At 48.4% G+C, this 18,170-nt stretch overlaps 1 protein-coding gene across 4 annotated transcripts in view; it reads right to left on the reverse strand.

Moving 5' to 3' along the window:
- LOC137333080 (monocarboxylate transporter 8-like) overlaps nt 1-18,170 on the reverse strand; it is a 104,513-nt gene that overhangs the window by 58,318 nt on the left and 28,025 nt on the right. For all 4 annotated transcript variants that reach the window (XM_067997194.1, XM_067997192.1, XM_067997195.1 and 1 more), the window contains one exon: nt 27-171. In XM_067997194.1, coding sequence (XP_067853295.1) covers nt 27-171 — 145 coding nt within the window. The remainder of the gene's footprint in view (nt 1-26; nt 172-18,170) is intronic.

Raw genomic sequence — 18,170 nt, forward strand, 5'->3', positions numbered from 1 at the left:
GTATTAAGACAGAAATCCAGTCTTACTTTGTGAAGGAGCTGGAAAGAAGTCCAATAAAAGCCATTGTTGCACCGCCCATTGCTGTCTTCCTGCATCCAAACCAGTCAGTGAAAATACTGACAACTGGAGAACAAAAGAAAATCATCCCCATTGAGAGTGCACCTACCCAAGCTGCAAGGAAACAGGAAACAAGAAAATAGTTTTAATAGGTTGTAGGATTTAATCGCCCTCCCACCACTTACAGCCTTCACTGTTCACTGGAAATGCTGCAATGTGACATTCATTTCTGGCTGGTATGACAACGGCAATAGCTTGCATCTCTATAATGCCTTTAATGTATTGAAATATCCCAAGATGCTTCACAAAGGGAGAGGAGGAATGGATGCGGAGCACGGATAAGAAGAATCGGTGGGGGTGACCAAAGGTGTGGTCAAAGAGCTACATTTTGAGTACGTTTTTGAAGATGAGGAGAGATGTAGCAAGGTGGAGGGGATTCCAGAGTGCAGCGGTACGATATTTGGAGGCAACGGTGGAGCAGAGGGAGATGGGACACAGAGTAGGCCAGATTCAGCAGGACGGAGAGGGCGGTATAATGCTGGAGAAGATTACAAAGGTAGAGTAAATTAGGATGAGGATTTTGACATCAATGATTTGGGAATGAAGAGCCAGTGGAGTTTGGCAAGGATAGAGGTGATAGATGAGCGGGACTTAGCGCAGGATAGAGCATGTGTAGGTGGAGCTCAGGAGAAGTGCAAGGAAGGTTGGAGAAATCAAATCTGGAGGTGACTTATAATTCAAACTTGCTCCAGATACTTTTTCTTGTGCCCAATGCAAAAGTCCACTTCCATAGGCAATGGTCCCTATGACCTTATGCACAAAGTAATCTAGGATAATAGACCTCAAGGAAAACAAAGCAGGCTTTTATTTGCTAAATGTTACTGTATACTTTTATGCTTAGAAAGTGAGATAAAAGACCTTCTATCATCTTGCAGTGTTGAAGCAAAGGACAACAGTAAGCCTATCAATATCTAGTTTTGGAACATTAGGATTGTGTGATGTTCAGGCAGCCACTGTTCCACTTTTCCATATTAACTTCAGTATCTTAGTGGTTAAGAAAAGGTTCTTAGTAGGGGGTAATGGGGGATGGAGAAGAGAGAAAGGGCAGCTCCATTTTTGTTTAAATGAGTTTAAAGCGTTTGCTGCAGAGGTTGGGTCTCATATCTAAGTGATCTAAATAAACAAATCTAATCCTTGTGAAACAAGTTTAGAATCTGGCACTTTTTGTGCAAAGTTGGACAGGGGAATATAAACAAATTACTACAAAACACTCAAATCTACACCACAAAGAAATTCAATTCCTGAAATGTGAACAGGACTAACTGCGCATTTTCCAAATAGCTGCAATTGTCTATGTTCAACTTAGACTCTCGCATGAATTGTTCAATAATCCAGTGGGGGGCTCAAGCAGAATGCTGTCTACAGAACGTACCAGCTTTTCACCAACTAATTGCACAAAGTGTTTCCAAGTTCTTTGAAAAACCCAGTCTCAATAGGAATTTGATTATGTGTTTCTGAAGACCTCGTTAAAGGCCAAGTAATAACCGGCTCTGCTGTTTTTACTCTCCTAATGCCATGGCTTTTTTCTTAATGTGGGGAACAAGTCCATTGTTGTGCAAAATGTTAAACTTTTCTTCTAACAGAAATGTATCTGTTTCCACAGGCTTGCATTTTCCATTTAAGACACCACAGCCCTGAAAATTCTTGGGCTGTGATCCTAGTGGTTACATAGGGATTGCGCCTACCCATGCCCTCTAGCACAGATTTTGCTGCGTCATGGAAAGGCACCTGATTTACATGGGGCTGGCAGATGTCTGTGCTACTACAGGTGCATCTCCGACGCCTGCCTGACCTATGCAGCTTGAAATTCTGGCACCTGCCTGTTCCTGTACCTAATGCTCGCTTTTCATTACATTTGCACCCAATGTACAGATCTACCCAGTCTCCCCATGCAGAATTTGCAGTTTATTTTAAAAGAGCATTGGTTGTATGAGAAGTACATCCCACTCCCATCAATCTGTGTTCTGTGCACGTAGTTTTTGTTTCAATTTAAATTGCTTTCATAACTAAAATGTAGTAGTCAAGTACAAAAAAAATCAAAAAGGCTAATGGAATGTTACCCTTTATGGCTAGAGGGCTAGAATATAAAGCCCTGGTTAGAACACATCTGGAGTACTGTGTACAGTTCTGGGCACCACACCTTAGAAAGGATGTATTGGTCTTGGAACGAGTGCTGCGCAGAGTCACCAGAATGTTACCAGGGCTCCAAGTGTTACATTATGAGGAGAGATTACATAAACCTAGGATTGTATTCCCTGGAACACAGAAGGTTAAGGGGTGATTTGATTGAGGTTTTTAGGATTTTGAAAGGAATTGAAAGGATAGAGAGAAAGAAACTTTTTCCGCTGGTGAGGGAGTCTTGGACAAGGGGACATAACCTTAAAATCAGAGCCAGGCCATTCAGAAGAGAAGTTAGGAAACACTTCTTCATCCAAAGCATGGCAGAAGTGTGGAACTCTCTCCCACAAAAAGCAGTAGATCCTAGCTCAATTAGTGATTTCAAATCTGAGATCAATAGATTTTTGCTAGCCAAGGGTATTAAGGGATATGAAGCCAAGGCGGGTGGATGGAGCTAGGATACAGATCAGCCATGATCTCATTGAATGGCGGAACAGGCTTGAGGGGCTGACTGGCCTACTCCTGTTCCTATGTTCCTATATCGTTGTATACATTGAAGGGATTCACAAAATTTCACATGTCCACCCCGCCCCCCCACCCACCGAAGATTTTATTGGAGTTATTAAAGAAACCCTGGTGTGACTGTTTTAAAAAAATCCAGGGTCTCTCAAAATGGCTGCGGTCAGACACATGGCCTAAAAGCCTGCTGGATTCTCCAACAACTTGGCAGGCTTCGTGTTTCAGACAGGTTTCTTTAAACAATGCAGTTGCATTCAAGCCCTGAGGCAAGCCATCAACATGCCCGGGAATGCCAGGGAGGACACTCCTGAACAGAGAGCAATCGGCCCACTGGCTCCGCTGTCTCATGACAAACTGCCTGCCCCAAATTCGTACTTGAGCTGCGGCCTGGTTTGACCCCCGTAGCCCCCAGACCACCGAGGAAACGGTGATCCGCCAGCTCACGATAGCATTTAAAAATATCAGGGGTATCGAGACGCCCCAACCCAAGGGGAAAGTCCACGAGGTTAAATCAGGGGTCCAGCATAAAAGGGAATGGCATCAGGAAGGGAATCGTCCCGCCCAGGCTAAGTTAAACTGCTATGGGTGCGGGAAGGACGGCCACTGGCGCAAAGATTGTAAAAGCCCCTGGAAGGATACCAAGGGAAAGAGTCCCACCGCCCCAGCCAAAAGGCAGTGACGGGGGAGGCAGAGACAGGAATTGCCCCCGCTGCCATGGAGTCAATTTTTGAGGCCATGCGATCTTTTATGGATAGCCAGGGAAAAATAGCAGCCACTACCAGTGTGGTAGCTCCCTCAGCCCCCTCTGACGATGCCCCGCTATGACTAGAGCCCGCACAGCCTGTCTACCTGTGTGCTCTCAGGTATGATGGATGGAAGAGACCGCTCGTGCAGATGGAGGTAGAGAAGGTTAAAGGGACTTATCTGCTGGATACGGGGGCATCATGCACCGTGATCCACGCAGCTAATCCCACCACCTCACCTCTGTCTAGCGGAGTTCCATACGTTCTATCGGGCTTCACCGGCAAGGAACAGGCGGGAGCATTCTCCAAGCCGCTCTCAGTCCGCCTGGGCCCACTCCAAACCAAGTGGACGTGTGTCCTGGCGAGGTGGGAAGCGGAGGGAGGAAAGGGGATCCTAGGGGCCGACTTCATTGTGGGCCACGGGATCCTCGTGGATCTCCGCAACCATTGCCTTTGGGGAGCCGACACGGGTGAGGAGAATGGTGTGGTAGTTATCCCAGGAAAAGGAGGGAAGGGAACCCTGTGTACTGTGAAGCCGAAAGGAGGTTATGACCTCGGGCTCATGGTGGAGGGTGTCCCGGAGGAATTTAAAGCAGTCGTGCAGGCTCGCATGGCTGCGTCGCCATGCACAAACACGATTGCGGGAGGGTCACCGGGTTTGAGGTCAGGGTAGTCGGAGACCCCCATGGCCCGGCCCCAGAAGCAGTATAACTTTCCTAGAGAAGCAGAGCCCGATATGGAGATGGCCATATCCTCGTTGGTGCAGCAGGGAGTGCTGAGGCCCATAGCCACCCATGTTAATTCTCCGCTTTGGCCGGTCAAGAAACCGGACAATTCATGGAGAGCCACGGTGGACTGTCGGGTGCTCAACAGCAATATCCCCGCGTGTGCCCCCACAGTGGCAGCAGTTGCTGACCTCATCGGAAGCATTCCAGCATCCGCGACTACGTTCACGGTGCTGGATATTTCGAATGTGTTTTGGTCGTTCCCCTTAAGGAGGGAAGACCAGTATAAGTTCGCAAGGTTTTCATAACAGCCCCAGCATCTTTCACCAGTGCATGGCGAGTAGTTTAAAGGAATTTAGCCAGCCCACCCAATTGGTGCAGTATGTAGACGACCTGCTCTTGTTTACCGACTTAGTCAGGGAGCATGGCCCGCTACTGGCCGAATTGCTGGAGCTGCTACAGAGTAAAGGTTTTAAAGTGAACCCAAAGAAAGCGCGGATCGGCCAGCAGGAGGTGAAATTCCTGGGCCTGACCGTCCGCGCAGGGGAACGAGCCACAGACAAGGCTAGGAGGGAAGCGGTCCAAGAGCTACCAGTCCCCAGTACTGTGGAGGTGAAAAAGCAGGCAGCTGGGATCCAACCCGAGGTTAGAAATCCCCAGCTCCCAGCAGGTCACAGCTCACAGGCAGCACATGCAGGCGCAGTCGCATGTGTCAGGGGAGGAGTCACCCAGACCCCTGTCCAAACCACTCCCCCTCTCTTCTGGGACTCAGGTGGGGAGGAGGAGGAACCCGAGGCAGGTAGCCCCGCCCCCGACCCAGGTTTTGAACCTGGAGAGGAAGACTCTCAGCCACCGGCAGCAGGGAGCGAAGGGTTGCCTGTCCCCAGCTCAGACTTGGGAAGGGAGGAGCCACGGGGGAAAAGCCCCCAGCCAGCGAGGACTGCGATCCACAGCAAGGGTCCGCTCGCCAGGGTAGCCCCACCAACAGCACTTCTTAGGAGGTCCCCTCGGACACCCCAGCCTCGGAAGACATGGTCGCCGGCTCCCCAGTTTAAAAGGGCTACCTCCCGCGTTAAAGTTAAGTCGAAAGACAAAGGTCCTCAGCCAGCAGTCGCGGGCTGTGAGGGACCGGAAGTAAAGGTCAGTACAGCCACACCGCAGGGAGCAGCCTGCAGCAGTCCTGACAGAATTTGAGCTGGCCACTCGGAGACGGGCGGCGGATGTATATAACTTTAGCAGTTAAGTTTGTAGTTTTAAGTTAAGATGTATAGGTTTGTTATAAGGTGTGGAACCGTAATGTAATTTTAAGATGGAACCGTTCCAGTATTGTCTACGTGAGCCGAGGTCGAGGGACCCGCGCACACTTCACCCGAGCCAGGCAGCCTATATGGGGCCCGGCCAGATGTTAAATTTTATCAGTTTGATTTTTCAGACGGTGACAGAACCAGACTATACACCCACAAGCTTTTGGACGGGTTTGGGAGACAAAGAAGGGGTGTTTTTAACGATGTCTTAACTGGTTTTAACACGGGGTCTTCTGTCATCAACAGCTTAGATGACATCGAGCTGCAGACCCAGATTAATGGTTTAAAAACGCAATTTAAGCCGGTGTACAGGGTGGAGAACATTGGTGTCATTCAGGGGGGTGCACACGTTCGTTTCACAGCGGTCCCGCCCTACGTCATAAAGTGGGAGCACGCTATGACTGGTACTGACCTCTCGGGGTGCCAGAGCCGGGGATCACACATAATCATGTGTCCCCAGCACTTGAACGCCTATTCAAAACCGCAGTGCGGGTTCAGAGCTGCTGACGCGAAGCCTATAAACTGCACCATGGAAGCCATGGCACAAGGCCATGTTCCCCCACAGGTGGCGTATATAGGAGGTGGGACATATTGCGTCACCACAGCAGCGTCTCACTACCAGCATGGTCAGCACAGCTGGTGCGCGGTGAGTGACAGCAGTTTCTGCTTTAAACCCGAGGCAGAAGTTCAAGTGGCACAGATACGAATTGTCCCCATCCCTGAACCATCCACTGTTCACCTCACTGTGAAAGAGAATTTCACCAACCTCCAAAAGTATGCAGCCCACTTCGGCTACCAGATTCCCCCTCTCCCAGAACACCTCGTTAAATTATTAAAAGCAGTAGGGGTGTCCCGAAAACACTTTTACACGCTGGAACAGAAGACTGTCCAGATAGGGGACGATATTCTGAGTATTACGACCCCACCCTGGTGGGACATCTTTGAGAATATAGAGGTCCCCTCCTGGATTCGTCTGGCATCACACGTGCTAGTAATCTGTCAGCTCGGGATCGTCCTCTACCTGGTTTGCGTCCAGTGTAGGAATAGGGTTCTCGAGGTAGTAGTTACAACACAAAGGGCATGGAAGGACCAGTATGCTCGGGTAGACGAAACACCCGTGTGAGTTCGGGGACGCATCCCTTGCGAGCGATGGCAGCCTGCTTCATTATTTTAATAAAGATGGTCCCTTCCGTTTGTTGTTTTCAATAAAGTAAGTTTTCGTTTTGATGTTGTTTTGAATAAAGATTGTTCATTGTTGTGTTGTATAGTATGCGAAATACTGTTTCATCCCAAGTGGTGCAGGGGTATTTGGACCCCTCCGTGCTGGGATTGTTGTAATTCAACCTTGTTTTCTATCCGAATGCCTGCCATACACTGGGGTTCTCTCCAAGTAAGGGAATGTATGTGTCGAGGGATTAGGGATAGGTAAATATAGGGGAAGGTTGTTTGCGATGGTCAGAAATTTTTGCTCACCTTGCATGGACACTTCAAGCAAGTTTAAGTATCCACAGGGGGGGAGTGAAGGGATTCACAAAATTTCACATGTCCACCCCCCGCCCCCCGAACATTTTATTGGAGTTATTAAAGAAACCCTGGTGCGACTGTTTTTAAAAAATCCAGGGTCTCTCAAAATGGCTGCGATCAGACACATGGCCTAAAAGCCTGCTGGATTCTCCAACAACTTGGCAGGCTTCGAGTTTCAGACAGGTTTCTTTAAACAATGCAGTTGCATTCAAACCCTGAGGCAAGCCATCAACATAGCCGGCCTACACATCAAAATTCGAGCAGGAGAAATTCCAGGACAAAAGATAGACCATCAAGGAACATTCGGAACAATGGTAAAGCAGTTATGGAACAGATCAAGACAGGAACTGGCCATTAATGTAAATGGGCCAGAGATGGGGTCCTTTGTCTTACGTTTTCGTGCTTAAATCAAACAATGAAGCAAGCTGATGAGGTACGAAAAAAACCTGTTACCAAGAGGGTATAACTGGTGGCTTCCCAGTATCTCTCCCTCTCTTCTCTCTTCGCCTGGTGGCCGGGGTCCTGCTGCTTGCTAGCAACCAAGAAGGAAGGCCATCCAGTAAACCTCGCAAACACATGTCGACGGCAGCAGCAGGAGGCCAGGCCTTTTCATCTGTTTCACCGGTGAGCATTAATTTTCTGGCCGCCACAAGAAAATCTAGCTAGGTATAAGGGTGGGGGTTAAAGGGATATTGCTAAAATTGTGATTTTACAATTTTCCCTCGATGTCTCCGTTTCTTCCAACCCGTTAAGTGTAAGACTGTATTGTATCTATAGCGATTTCTTTATCTTCTGTATAATACTATTTACCTTGTAGTTTTAGTTTTCTTATTAATAAACATTGGTTTTCCTTGTACCAATCCACTGGTCTGTTAGTCTGTCTTTGTTACCGCCCGATAAGTCCTCAGCTCAGAATCAGGAAGGGGTAAGCGATTCGCAACCGCACAGCGGGCAGGGCAGCTCAGGAAAACATAACTGGCTGACCTATAATAAGCCCGAGAAACAGTAATAAAACCCCTTACAGAAATGGCGAGCCAGCCAGGAGCTGAGACGAAAGTGTGTAACAAGGCAGACAGTGGTGCGGAGGAGGAATCCGCAACGGAGGAAAGGTTGTCTGCCTATGTGTGCGGCAAGGTAAATATCGCGAAAAAGTGGGTGGGCGATATGTTAAAGGCCGAGCGTCCCATAGATGCAGCCATCCAGTGGACAGCAAGTAAACAGTATAAGAAAGGTATTGAGAAGGCGGTCTGGCTCTTGTGTTTTAAAAAGCAGGTCTTTGTACTAGACCGTGCTGTAGCAGCGCGAGCAGCCAAGATTAAACAGTTGACCCTAGAGCTGCAGGAAAAGACAGCAGCGGAAGAGAAAGGGGTAGCAGCGCTCCAGGCAATAAGCCAAGAAAGGGCGCAGATGGCAAGGGACCACCAGGCAAAGGTAGAACGCCTGGAATACCAGATCGCTGAGCTCAAAAGTAGCACTAGAGGTAGAATGGAACACATGGAATACCAGGTCAGAGAGGCGAGAGGCAGTGAGGCTATGTTAATGGATAAGATCCACAGCCTCACGCAAGAATTAAAAGAGCAGGAGGAGAAAGTAGGCGAGGTAAAGGCAGCATGTAAGCTGGCCTGCGCCCAGGGGTTTGAAGACGCAGATCATGGCCACTGCAGGCAAGAAATAGAACATTTGGGCATGGCCATAGCGAGGGTGAAGGGCATGGTATGCCTCCTTAGCCCGAAGGCGGGCCAGTCGGATTTTACCGGCAACCCAAGCAGGAAAGTCCCACAGGCAGCTCCCAGAACGACACTGGTTAGGGAACCAGAGGCTTCACGGCCACCACCCATAGCCCCGAGTTTTCAGGAGGTCTGGCAGCAAAGGGGGGTGGAGGATGAAGCATTAGGAGAGACCCAGCAAGCCCTGGTAGATAGACCAGGACCGGGACCAGTGTACCCCCTCCGACAACGGAGGTACGGCCCGCCCGCCGATGGCGAGGACCTAGGGGCCATCCAGAACCAGTTTGTAGTGCCGCATGGCACCCCACAGCTCAGGGCCATGGTTAGCCATATCCCTAAGCTTACAGTGAGGGGAGACCCCTCTCTACACTTCCGTGAGATAGATCAGGCAGCGTGCGTTAATGACTGCGATGAAGCAGAACAAGCAAAAACGCTGCTGTTTTCTCTGGGTGGTGACCTCCTCCAAACCTTATCAGATGAGTGCAAAAGGGGGCAGAAAGATTATGAGGAGTTAAAGGATGAGATATTGGAGGCCATGGGACTAAATGACGGGAGTCCGTTCGCCCGGGTGGAAAAAACAGTACAGCTTCCCGGGGAGTCCCCACAGGCTTTCGCAGACAGGCTGTGGCCAGTCTACCGGAGCGCATGCCCGGGAATGCCAGGGCGGACACTCCTGAACAGAGAGCAATCGGCCCACTGGCTCCGCTGTCTCATGACAAACTGCCTGCCCCAAATTCGTACTTGAGCTGCGGCCTGGTTTGACCCCCGTAGCCCCCAGACCACCGAGGAAACGGTGATCCGCCAGCTCACGATAGCCTTTAAAAATATCAGGAGTATCGAGACGCCCCAACCCAAGGGGAAAGTCCACGAGGTTAAATCAGGGGCCCAGCATAAAAGGGAATGGCATCAGGAAGGGAATCGTCACGCCCAGGCTAAGTTAAACTGCTATGGGTGCGGGAAGGACGGCCACTGGTGCAAAGATTGTAAAAACCCCTGGAAGGATACCAAGGGAAAGAGTCCCACCGCCCCAGCCCAAAAGGCAGCGACGGGGGAGGCAGAGACAGGAATTGCCCCCGCTGCCATGGAGTCATTTTTTGAGGCCATGCGATCTTTTATGGCCAGCCAGGGAAAAATAGCAGCCACTACCGGTGTGGTAGCTCCCTCAGTCCCCTCTGACGATGCCCCGCTATGACTAGAGCCCGCACAGCCTGTCTACCTGTGTGCTCTCAGGTATGATGGATGGAAGAGACCGCTCGTGCAGATGGAGGTAGAGAAGGTTAAAGAGACTTATCTGCTGGATACGGGGGCATCATGCACCGTGATCCACGCAGCTAATCCCACCACCTCACCTCTGTCTAGCGGAGTTCCATACGTTCTATCGGGCTTCACCGGCAAGGAACAGGCGGGAGCATTCTCCAAGCCGCTCTCAGTCCGCCTGGGCCCACTCCAAACCAAGTGGACGTGTGTACTGGCGAGGTGGGAAGCGGAGGGAGGAAAGGGGATCCTAGGGGCCGACTTCATTGTGGGCCACGGGATCCTCGTGGATCTCCGCAACCATTGCCTTTGGGGAGCCGACACGGGTGAGGAGAATGGTGTGGTAGTAATCCCAGGAAAAGAAGGGGAGGGAACCCTGTGTACTGTGAAGCCAAAAGGAGGTTATGACCTCGGGCTCATGGTGGAGGGTGTCCCGGAGGAATTTATAGCAGTCGTGCAGGCTCGCGTGGCTGCGTCGCCACGCACAAACACGACTGCGGGAGGGTCACCGGGTTTGAGGTCAGGGTAGACGGAGACCCCCATGGCCCGGCCCCAGAAGCAGTATAACTTTCCTAGAGAAGCAGAGCCCGATATGGAGATGGCCATATCCTCGTTGGTGCAGCAGGGAGTGCTGAGGCCCATAGCCACCCATGTTAATTCTCCGCTTTGGCCGGTCAAGAAACCGGACAATTCATGGAGAGCCACGGTGGACTGTCGGGTGCTCAACAGCAATATCCCCGCGTGTGCCCCCACAGTGGCAGCAGTTGCTGACCTCATCGGAAGTATTCCAGCATCCGCGACTACGTTCACGGTGCTGGATATTTCGAATGTGTTTTGGTCGATCCCCTTAAGGAGGGAAGACCAGTATAAGTTCGCTTTTACTTTTAAAGGGCAACAGTATACTTGGAACTGTTTGCCGCAAGGTTTTCATAACAGCCCCAGCATCTTTCACCAGTGCATGGCGAGTAGTTTAAAGGAATTTAGCCAGCCCACCCAATTGGTGCAGTATGTAGACGACCTGCTCTTGTTTACCGACTCAGTCAGGGAGCATGGCCCGCTACTGGCCGAATTGCTGGAGCTGCTACAGAGTAAAGGTTTTAAAGTGAACCCAAAGAAAGCGCGGATCGGCCAGCAGGAGGTGAAATTCCTGGGCCTGAGGAATGAGCCATAGACAAGGCGAGGAGGGAAGCGGTCCAAGAGCTACCAGTCCCCAGTACTGTGGAGGTGAAAAAGCAGGCAGCTGGGATCCAACCCGAGGTTAGAAATCCCCAGCTCCCAGCAGGTCACAGCTCACAGGCAGCACATGCAGGCGCAGTCACATGTGTCAGGGGAGGAGTCACCCAGACCCCTGTCCAAACCACTCCCCCTCTCTTCTGGGACTCAGGTGGGGAGGAGGAGGAACCCGAGGCAGGTAGCCCCGCCCCCGACCCAGGTTTTGAACCTGGAGAGGAAGACTCTCAGCCACCGGCAGCAGGGAGCGAAGGGTTGCCTGTCCCCAGCTCAGACTTGGGAAGGGAGGAGCCACAGGGGAAAAGCCCCCAGCCAGCGAGGACTGCGATCCACAGCAAGGGTCCGCTCGCCAGGGTAGCCCCACCAACAGCACTTCTTAGGAGGTCCCCTCGGACACCCCAGCCTCGGAAGACATGGTCGCCAGCTCCCCAGTTTAAAAGGGCTACCTCCCGTGCTAAAGTTAAGTCGAAAGACAAAGGTCCTCAGCCAGCAGTCACGGGCTGTGAGGGACCGGAAGTAAAGGTCAGTACAGCCACACCGCAGGGAGCAGCCTGCAGCAGTCCTGACAGAATTTGAGCTGGCCGCTCGGAGACGGGCGGCGGATGTATATAACTTTAGCAGTTAAGTTTGTAGTTTTAAGTTAAGATGTATAGGTTTATTATAAGGTGTGGAACCGTAATGTAATTTTAAGATGGAACCGTTCCAGTGTTGTCTACGTGAGCCGAGGTCGAGGGACCCGCGCACACTTCACCCGAGCCAGGCAGCCTATATGGGGCCGGGCCAGATGTTAAATTTTATCAGTTTGATTTTTCAGACAGTGACAGAACCAGACTATACACCCACAAGCTTTTGGACGGGTTTGGGAGACAAAGAAGGGGTGTTTTTAACGATGTCTTAACTGGTTTTAACACGGGGTCTTCTGTCATCAACAGCTTAGATGACATCGAGCTGCAGACCCAGATTAATGGTTTAAAAATGCAATTTAAGCTGGTGTACAGGGTGGAGAACATTGGTGTCATTCAGGGGGGTGCACACGTTCGTTTCACAGCGGTCCCGCCCTACGTCATAAAGTGGGAGCACGCTATGAAGGGTACTGACCTCTCGGGGTGCCGGAGCCGGGGATCACACATAATCCTGTGTCCCCAGCACTTGAACGCCTATTCAAAACCGCAGTGCGGGTTCAGAGCTGCTGACGCGAAGCCTATAAACTGCACCATGGAAGCCATGGCACAAGGCCATGTTCCCCCACAGGTGGCGTATATAGGAGGTGGGACATATTGCGTCACCACAGCAGCGTCTCACTACCAGCATGGTCAGCACAGCTGGTGCGCGGTGAGTGACAGCAGTTTCTGCTTTAAACCCGAGGCAGAAGTTCAAGTGGCACAGATACGAATTGTCCCCATCCCTGAACCATCCACTGTTCACCTCACTGTGAAAGAGAATTTCACCAACCTCCAAAAGTATGCAGCCCACTTCGGCTACCAGATTCCCCCTCTCCCAGAACACCTCGTTAAATTATTAAAAGCAGTAGGGGTGTCCCGAAAACACTTTTACACACTGGAACAGAAGACTGTCCAGATAGGGGACGATATTCTGAGTATTACGACCCCACCCTGGTGGGACATCTTTGAGAATATCGAGGTCCCCTCCTGGATTCGTCTGGCATCACACGTGCTAGTAATCTGTCAGCTCGGGATCGTCCTCTACCTGGTTTGCGTCCAGTGTAGGAATAGGGGTCTCAAGGTAGTAATTACAACACAAAGGGTATGGAAGGACCAATATGCTCGGGTAGACGAAACACCCGCGTGAGTTCGGGGACGCATCCCTTGCGAGTGATGGCAGCCTGCTTCATTATTTTAATAAAGATGGTCCCTTCCGTTTGTTGTTTTCAATAAAGTAAGTTTTCGTTTTGATGTTGTTTTGAATAAAGATTGTTCATTGTTGTGTTGTATAGTATGCGAAATACTGTTTCATCCCAAGTGGTGCAGGGGTATTTGGACCCCTCCGTGCTGGGATTGTTGTAATTCAACCTTGTTTTCTATCCGAATGCCTGCCATACACTGGGGTTCTCTCCAAGTAAGGGAATGTATGTGTCGAGGGATTAGGGATAGGTAAATAAAGGGGAGGGTTGTTTGCGATGGTCAGAAATTTTTGCTCACCTTGCATGGACACTTCAAGCAAGTTTAAGTATCCACAGGGGGGGAGTGAAGGGATTCACAAAATTTCACATGTCCACCCCCCCCCCGCCCCCCGCCCCCCGAACATTTTATTGGAGTTATTAAAGAAACCCTGGTGTGACTGTTTTTAAAAAATCCAGGGTCTCTCAAAATGGCTGCGATCAGACACATGGCCTAAAAGCCTGCTGGATTCTCCAACAACTTGGCAGGCTTCGTGTTTCAGACAGGTTTCTTTAAACAATGCAGTTGCATTCAAACCCTGAGGCAAGCCATCAACATAGCCGGCCTACACATCAAAATTCGAGCAGGAGAAATTCCAGGACAAAAGATAGACCATCAAGGAACATTCGGAACAATGGTAAAGCAGTTATGGAACAGATCAAGACAGGAACTGGCCATTAATGTAAATGGGCCAGAGATGGGGTCCTTTGTCTTACGTTTTCGTGCTTAAATCAAACAATGAAGCAAGCTGATGAGGTACGAAAAAAACCTGTTACCAAGAGGGTATAACTGGTGGCTTCCCAGTATCTCTCCCTCTCTTCTCTCTTCGCCTGGTGGCCGGGGTCCTGCTGCTTGCTAGCAACCAAGAAGGAAGGCCATCCAGTAAACCTCGCAAACACATGTCGACGGCAGCAGCAGGAGGCCAGGCCTTTTCATCTGTTTCACCGGTGAGCATTAATTTTCTGGCCGCCACAAGAAAATCTAGCTAGGTATAAGGGTGGGGGTTAAAGGGATATTGCTAAAATTGTGATTTTACAATTTTCCCTCGATGTCTCCGTTTCTTCCAACCCGTTAAGTGTAAGACTGTATTGTATCTATAGCGATTTCTTTATCTTCTGTATAATACTGTTCACCTTGTAGTTTTAGTTTTCTTATTAATAAACATTGGTTTTCCTTGTACCAATCCACTGGTCTGTTAGTCTGTCTTTGTTACCGCCCGATAAGTCCTCAGCTCAGAATCAGGAAGGGGTAAGCGATTCGCAACCGCACAGCGGGCAGGGCAGCTCAGGAAAACATAACTGGCTGACCTATAATAAGCCCGAGAAACAGTAATAAAACCCCTTACAACATGGATGCATGGGATTGTGGGAATCAGTTAAGGCAGCCTTTCACGTTATCCTGAAATGACCTAAACGGACTGAAGTGGCAGGACAATTATTGATGCAAGAAGCTACTTTGTCCAAGTTAAAAGTTAACAGAACATCAAATGCGTTTTTATCTTTTTAAAAGGCAATGTACAACTGAGCAAGAATTTCAGCACTTTGAGAAACAATGGATTTTTAAAAATACACTTAAAAGAAAATTAAGGAACGGATAATTTTCCATCAGAAACAGTAATACCTAGCGAAAGAGCTAGATCTTTCTGGTACTGGATCTAATATGTGGGCTAGACATATCTTTATCAACTCGAGTAGTTCTGAATATTACTTTTTTCCCCTTTCCTAAAAGTAGTAGCTTATACTGGGTTATGGTTCTTCATATGTGATCTTTGGCAGTTTGTGTTGGCAGGCTATTTTGCCAAGGGGGGAGTGGAGGCATCACAGCTACGTCTGATCCTGTCCTCACCCAATAGTCCACTGCCCCAACTAAGATCAGCAAACTCAAGATAAACCAGTGATTTATCATGGGACCTTTCTAGTCTTTATAGCTCATTACCATACATTTACTTACTGATTCATTTCAGTTTTAAATTCAACAAATATACTGAAAAGCCAATAAGGAACACATGTGATGGCCTAGTTTCACTGCCATTTGTTTTACTACAGCTTTCAAACCCTAGCAATCATTTTCACCCTTTGCAGATTGTACTTGCAGCTCTTTTTAAATTGAAGAACCAAGGCGAAGGGAAAAGGCCAATAGTGCAGGGTACCACCAAGGTTGAAAAGAGCAAAAGAGATGACGTAGTTATTAGGCGGTGCCAAGCTTGGGTTTTAAAAGTATGACGATCAGAGGATGAATGAAAAGCAGGGAGGTAAGGAGTTACAGTAGAAGGTTGTGCATTGTCTTGATTTCAACAGAATGGAAATGTAGGAAGGGCAGGCATTGTAGGATAGCACACTTGGAGCTTAGAATTACATAGAATTACCCAAGACCTGGGCACCGTGCTCCTGCTGCTCACCTCTTCTGCCACCTCAAGCCTCGCCTTCTTGGTGACAGAACCAGGCTTCTTCCTCCCATCACTGGGATAAATTACCTCCTTCCTGCTTCTCACTGCAGCCAGTAGTACATCTAGGGAAGCATCAGTAAATTTAGGCGTTGCCTTTGCTCTCCTGGGCTCCATTTCTCTTTTCTCCTTCAAAATCCATTCTTGGACTGGCCCTTTAAATAGTGGGCTTTAAATCACGTCATTCGGGTGCGCAGTAGGCCTGCTGCACAGCTTGGAGATGCAAAACCCGGAAGCAGAGATAATTGCCTACGACAGAGTTGCGACTGCAAATTTAAACGCGCACACTTGACTTCCGGGTTCCCCACGCGCAAATCCACCCATCTGCTGAGTTCTCGGCTCCAAGTTAAAATCATGCCCTAAATGTCAGCAGGCTATTTTAGCACGGGGAGGGGATTAGCTTAGCTTGGTCTTGGCTTCACCAACATCTAGAGGTACATTTCCAACAGAAGTCACTGAATAGTGATTACATAGAATTACATAGAATGTACAGCACAGAAACAGGCCATTCAGCCCAACAGGTCCATGCCGATGTTTATGCTGCACACGAGCCTCCTCCCACCCTTCCTCAACTAACCCCATCAACATGTCCTTCTTTTCTTTTCTCCCTCATGTGTTTACCTAGCTTCTCCTTAAATGCATCTATGCTATTCGCCTCAACTACTCCTTGTGTTGAGGAACAGGAGAGGAAAGTATGGACCATTACTGGCTGTAGCAGTACTGATAAAATAGAGAGAAAGAAAGATTACACGCAAGAGAGAGGTTGAAGGCTAGAGGTGAGAGAGGAATTGCCTATCAGACTTTTTCTTGTATCCTGGTCAAGAGTGCAAGAGAGAGGTTAGAAGAGTCTCCCTTGATATAGGAAAAGCATTTCAAACCTTGGACAAGCTTCAGCTTTATAGAGAGTTAAGAGATGCTGAGCAGAAAGTAAGTGTTTGACACAAAAGAGTTAACTAAGTTTGCAGGCAGCTTTAGCTATAGCGATGTGGGAGTTGCATATGAAACCAGAGGAAATGGTGAAGTCAAGAATGTCAAGAAATGAAATAACGCTAGAGCCATCAAAAGATAAGAGGTGGTAGGAGTTGGGTCGACTTGCAAGACATGAAGGAGTGTTGGAAAAACAGAAAGAAATAAAACTCTCATTACCCCTTTGAAGGGTGTAGAGGAGATTGAGATACAGTAATTTGGCTACTATACTCTTGCGCTATATTAAAGTTATAATCAATACTTAAGTATGCCCTATGCCAGGACTATTGAACGGAGTGATGCAACTAAAGCATGGTTGCAATAGTCAGGTACTTTAAGTAGCTCAAGGCCTCCCATTGTTGACACATGAGCTCACTAACCAGAACTAGTTTACAAATACAACCACGGCCTAAGAATGTAGATCTTAATAATTAATGTCCATGCTTTAGCCAAGGAGTTTACATTTAATTTTCTTTGCACCATAACACAGAAAAACTGCATACAGTCACTGGATCAAAATATTCTAGTTTTTAAAAATACTGTCAGAAGGGGGTGAGGCAGGCTTTGTGTTTAAATAGATATGGGGATGGGCTTCTGTATATGTGTGGGGTGGTTTGGGGGTGTGTGGAAGGGCCTCGAATGTTTGGTGCCCAGGCCCCCGAGAATTCTTAATTCAGCTCCGAAGGTGCCTAACGTTTTCAGGTATCCATAGCCATTAGATGAAATCCATATTATGGATCAATGGGGAATTTATGAAATTGGACATCTCAGTTAGTATAAGTTCATTTATATAGCATGCCATCCTAAAAGGGTCAATAAAATGTATCACAGAAGAATTTCTGAGGCAAAAATTAACAAACTGCATTTGCAGGCTGAAGGCATAGGAAATTTGCATCAATAAAGAGAAACTGGACTTTTCAAATGTTCACAGTTACAAGAATCAATTACTCAGAGCTCCCAATACAATGTCAGGAAGGTGCATCTTTCTGAAGTGATATTTGATAGTGTTAGAACAACACATTCTGCTTTTGTGCTCATCAACTGGTGATTTTCCGCCCAGTCACTCTGAGTGAGGGGCAATCGTGGGTTGGCGAACACAAGTGGAACTTCTACCCCATTGTCTTTTACACAAACTGAATACAAAGTAAAAAATATATTCATTGTAGAATTACTGTTAACCTCTTCCTTGTAATGTGCACTCAGCTATTTTTTTACATGAGGAGTGTAGTACAAACGCAAGATGCTGTCATGTTCCACAGCATTATGCAATTGGTGGACCTCTTTACAATTATCTGGTTAGGAACAGAATTGAAAGTTACAAGGATAGTATAGATAAATGATCAAATACCACATGAATGCAATGGATTCAATGCAGCTATGACCATGGAAATCATCTGCAGAATAAAACTATCTGGCTGGAATAATGGAGGTTTTAATGCGGATAGATATGGTGATGTTTCCCTTGATTATCTTTGGGAATTATGGAGAAATTTTGCAGAACTGCTCCAGCACTTATCCAAGAGATAATAAAAACTGGGAGAGCTCAGGTGAGGGATTGAGGGGAGGGGAGGAAAGGTTGGCTGGTGATGAGCTAAATCCAAT

This window comes from Heptranchias perlo, chromosome 15 (genome assembly GCF_035084215.1).
Source record: "Heptranchias perlo isolate sHepPer1 chromosome 15, sHepPer1.hap1, whole genome shotgun sequence".
Taxonomy (NCBI): domain Eukaryota; kingdom Metazoa; phylum Chordata; class Chondrichthyes; order Hexanchiformes; family Hexanchidae; genus Heptranchias; species Heptranchias perlo.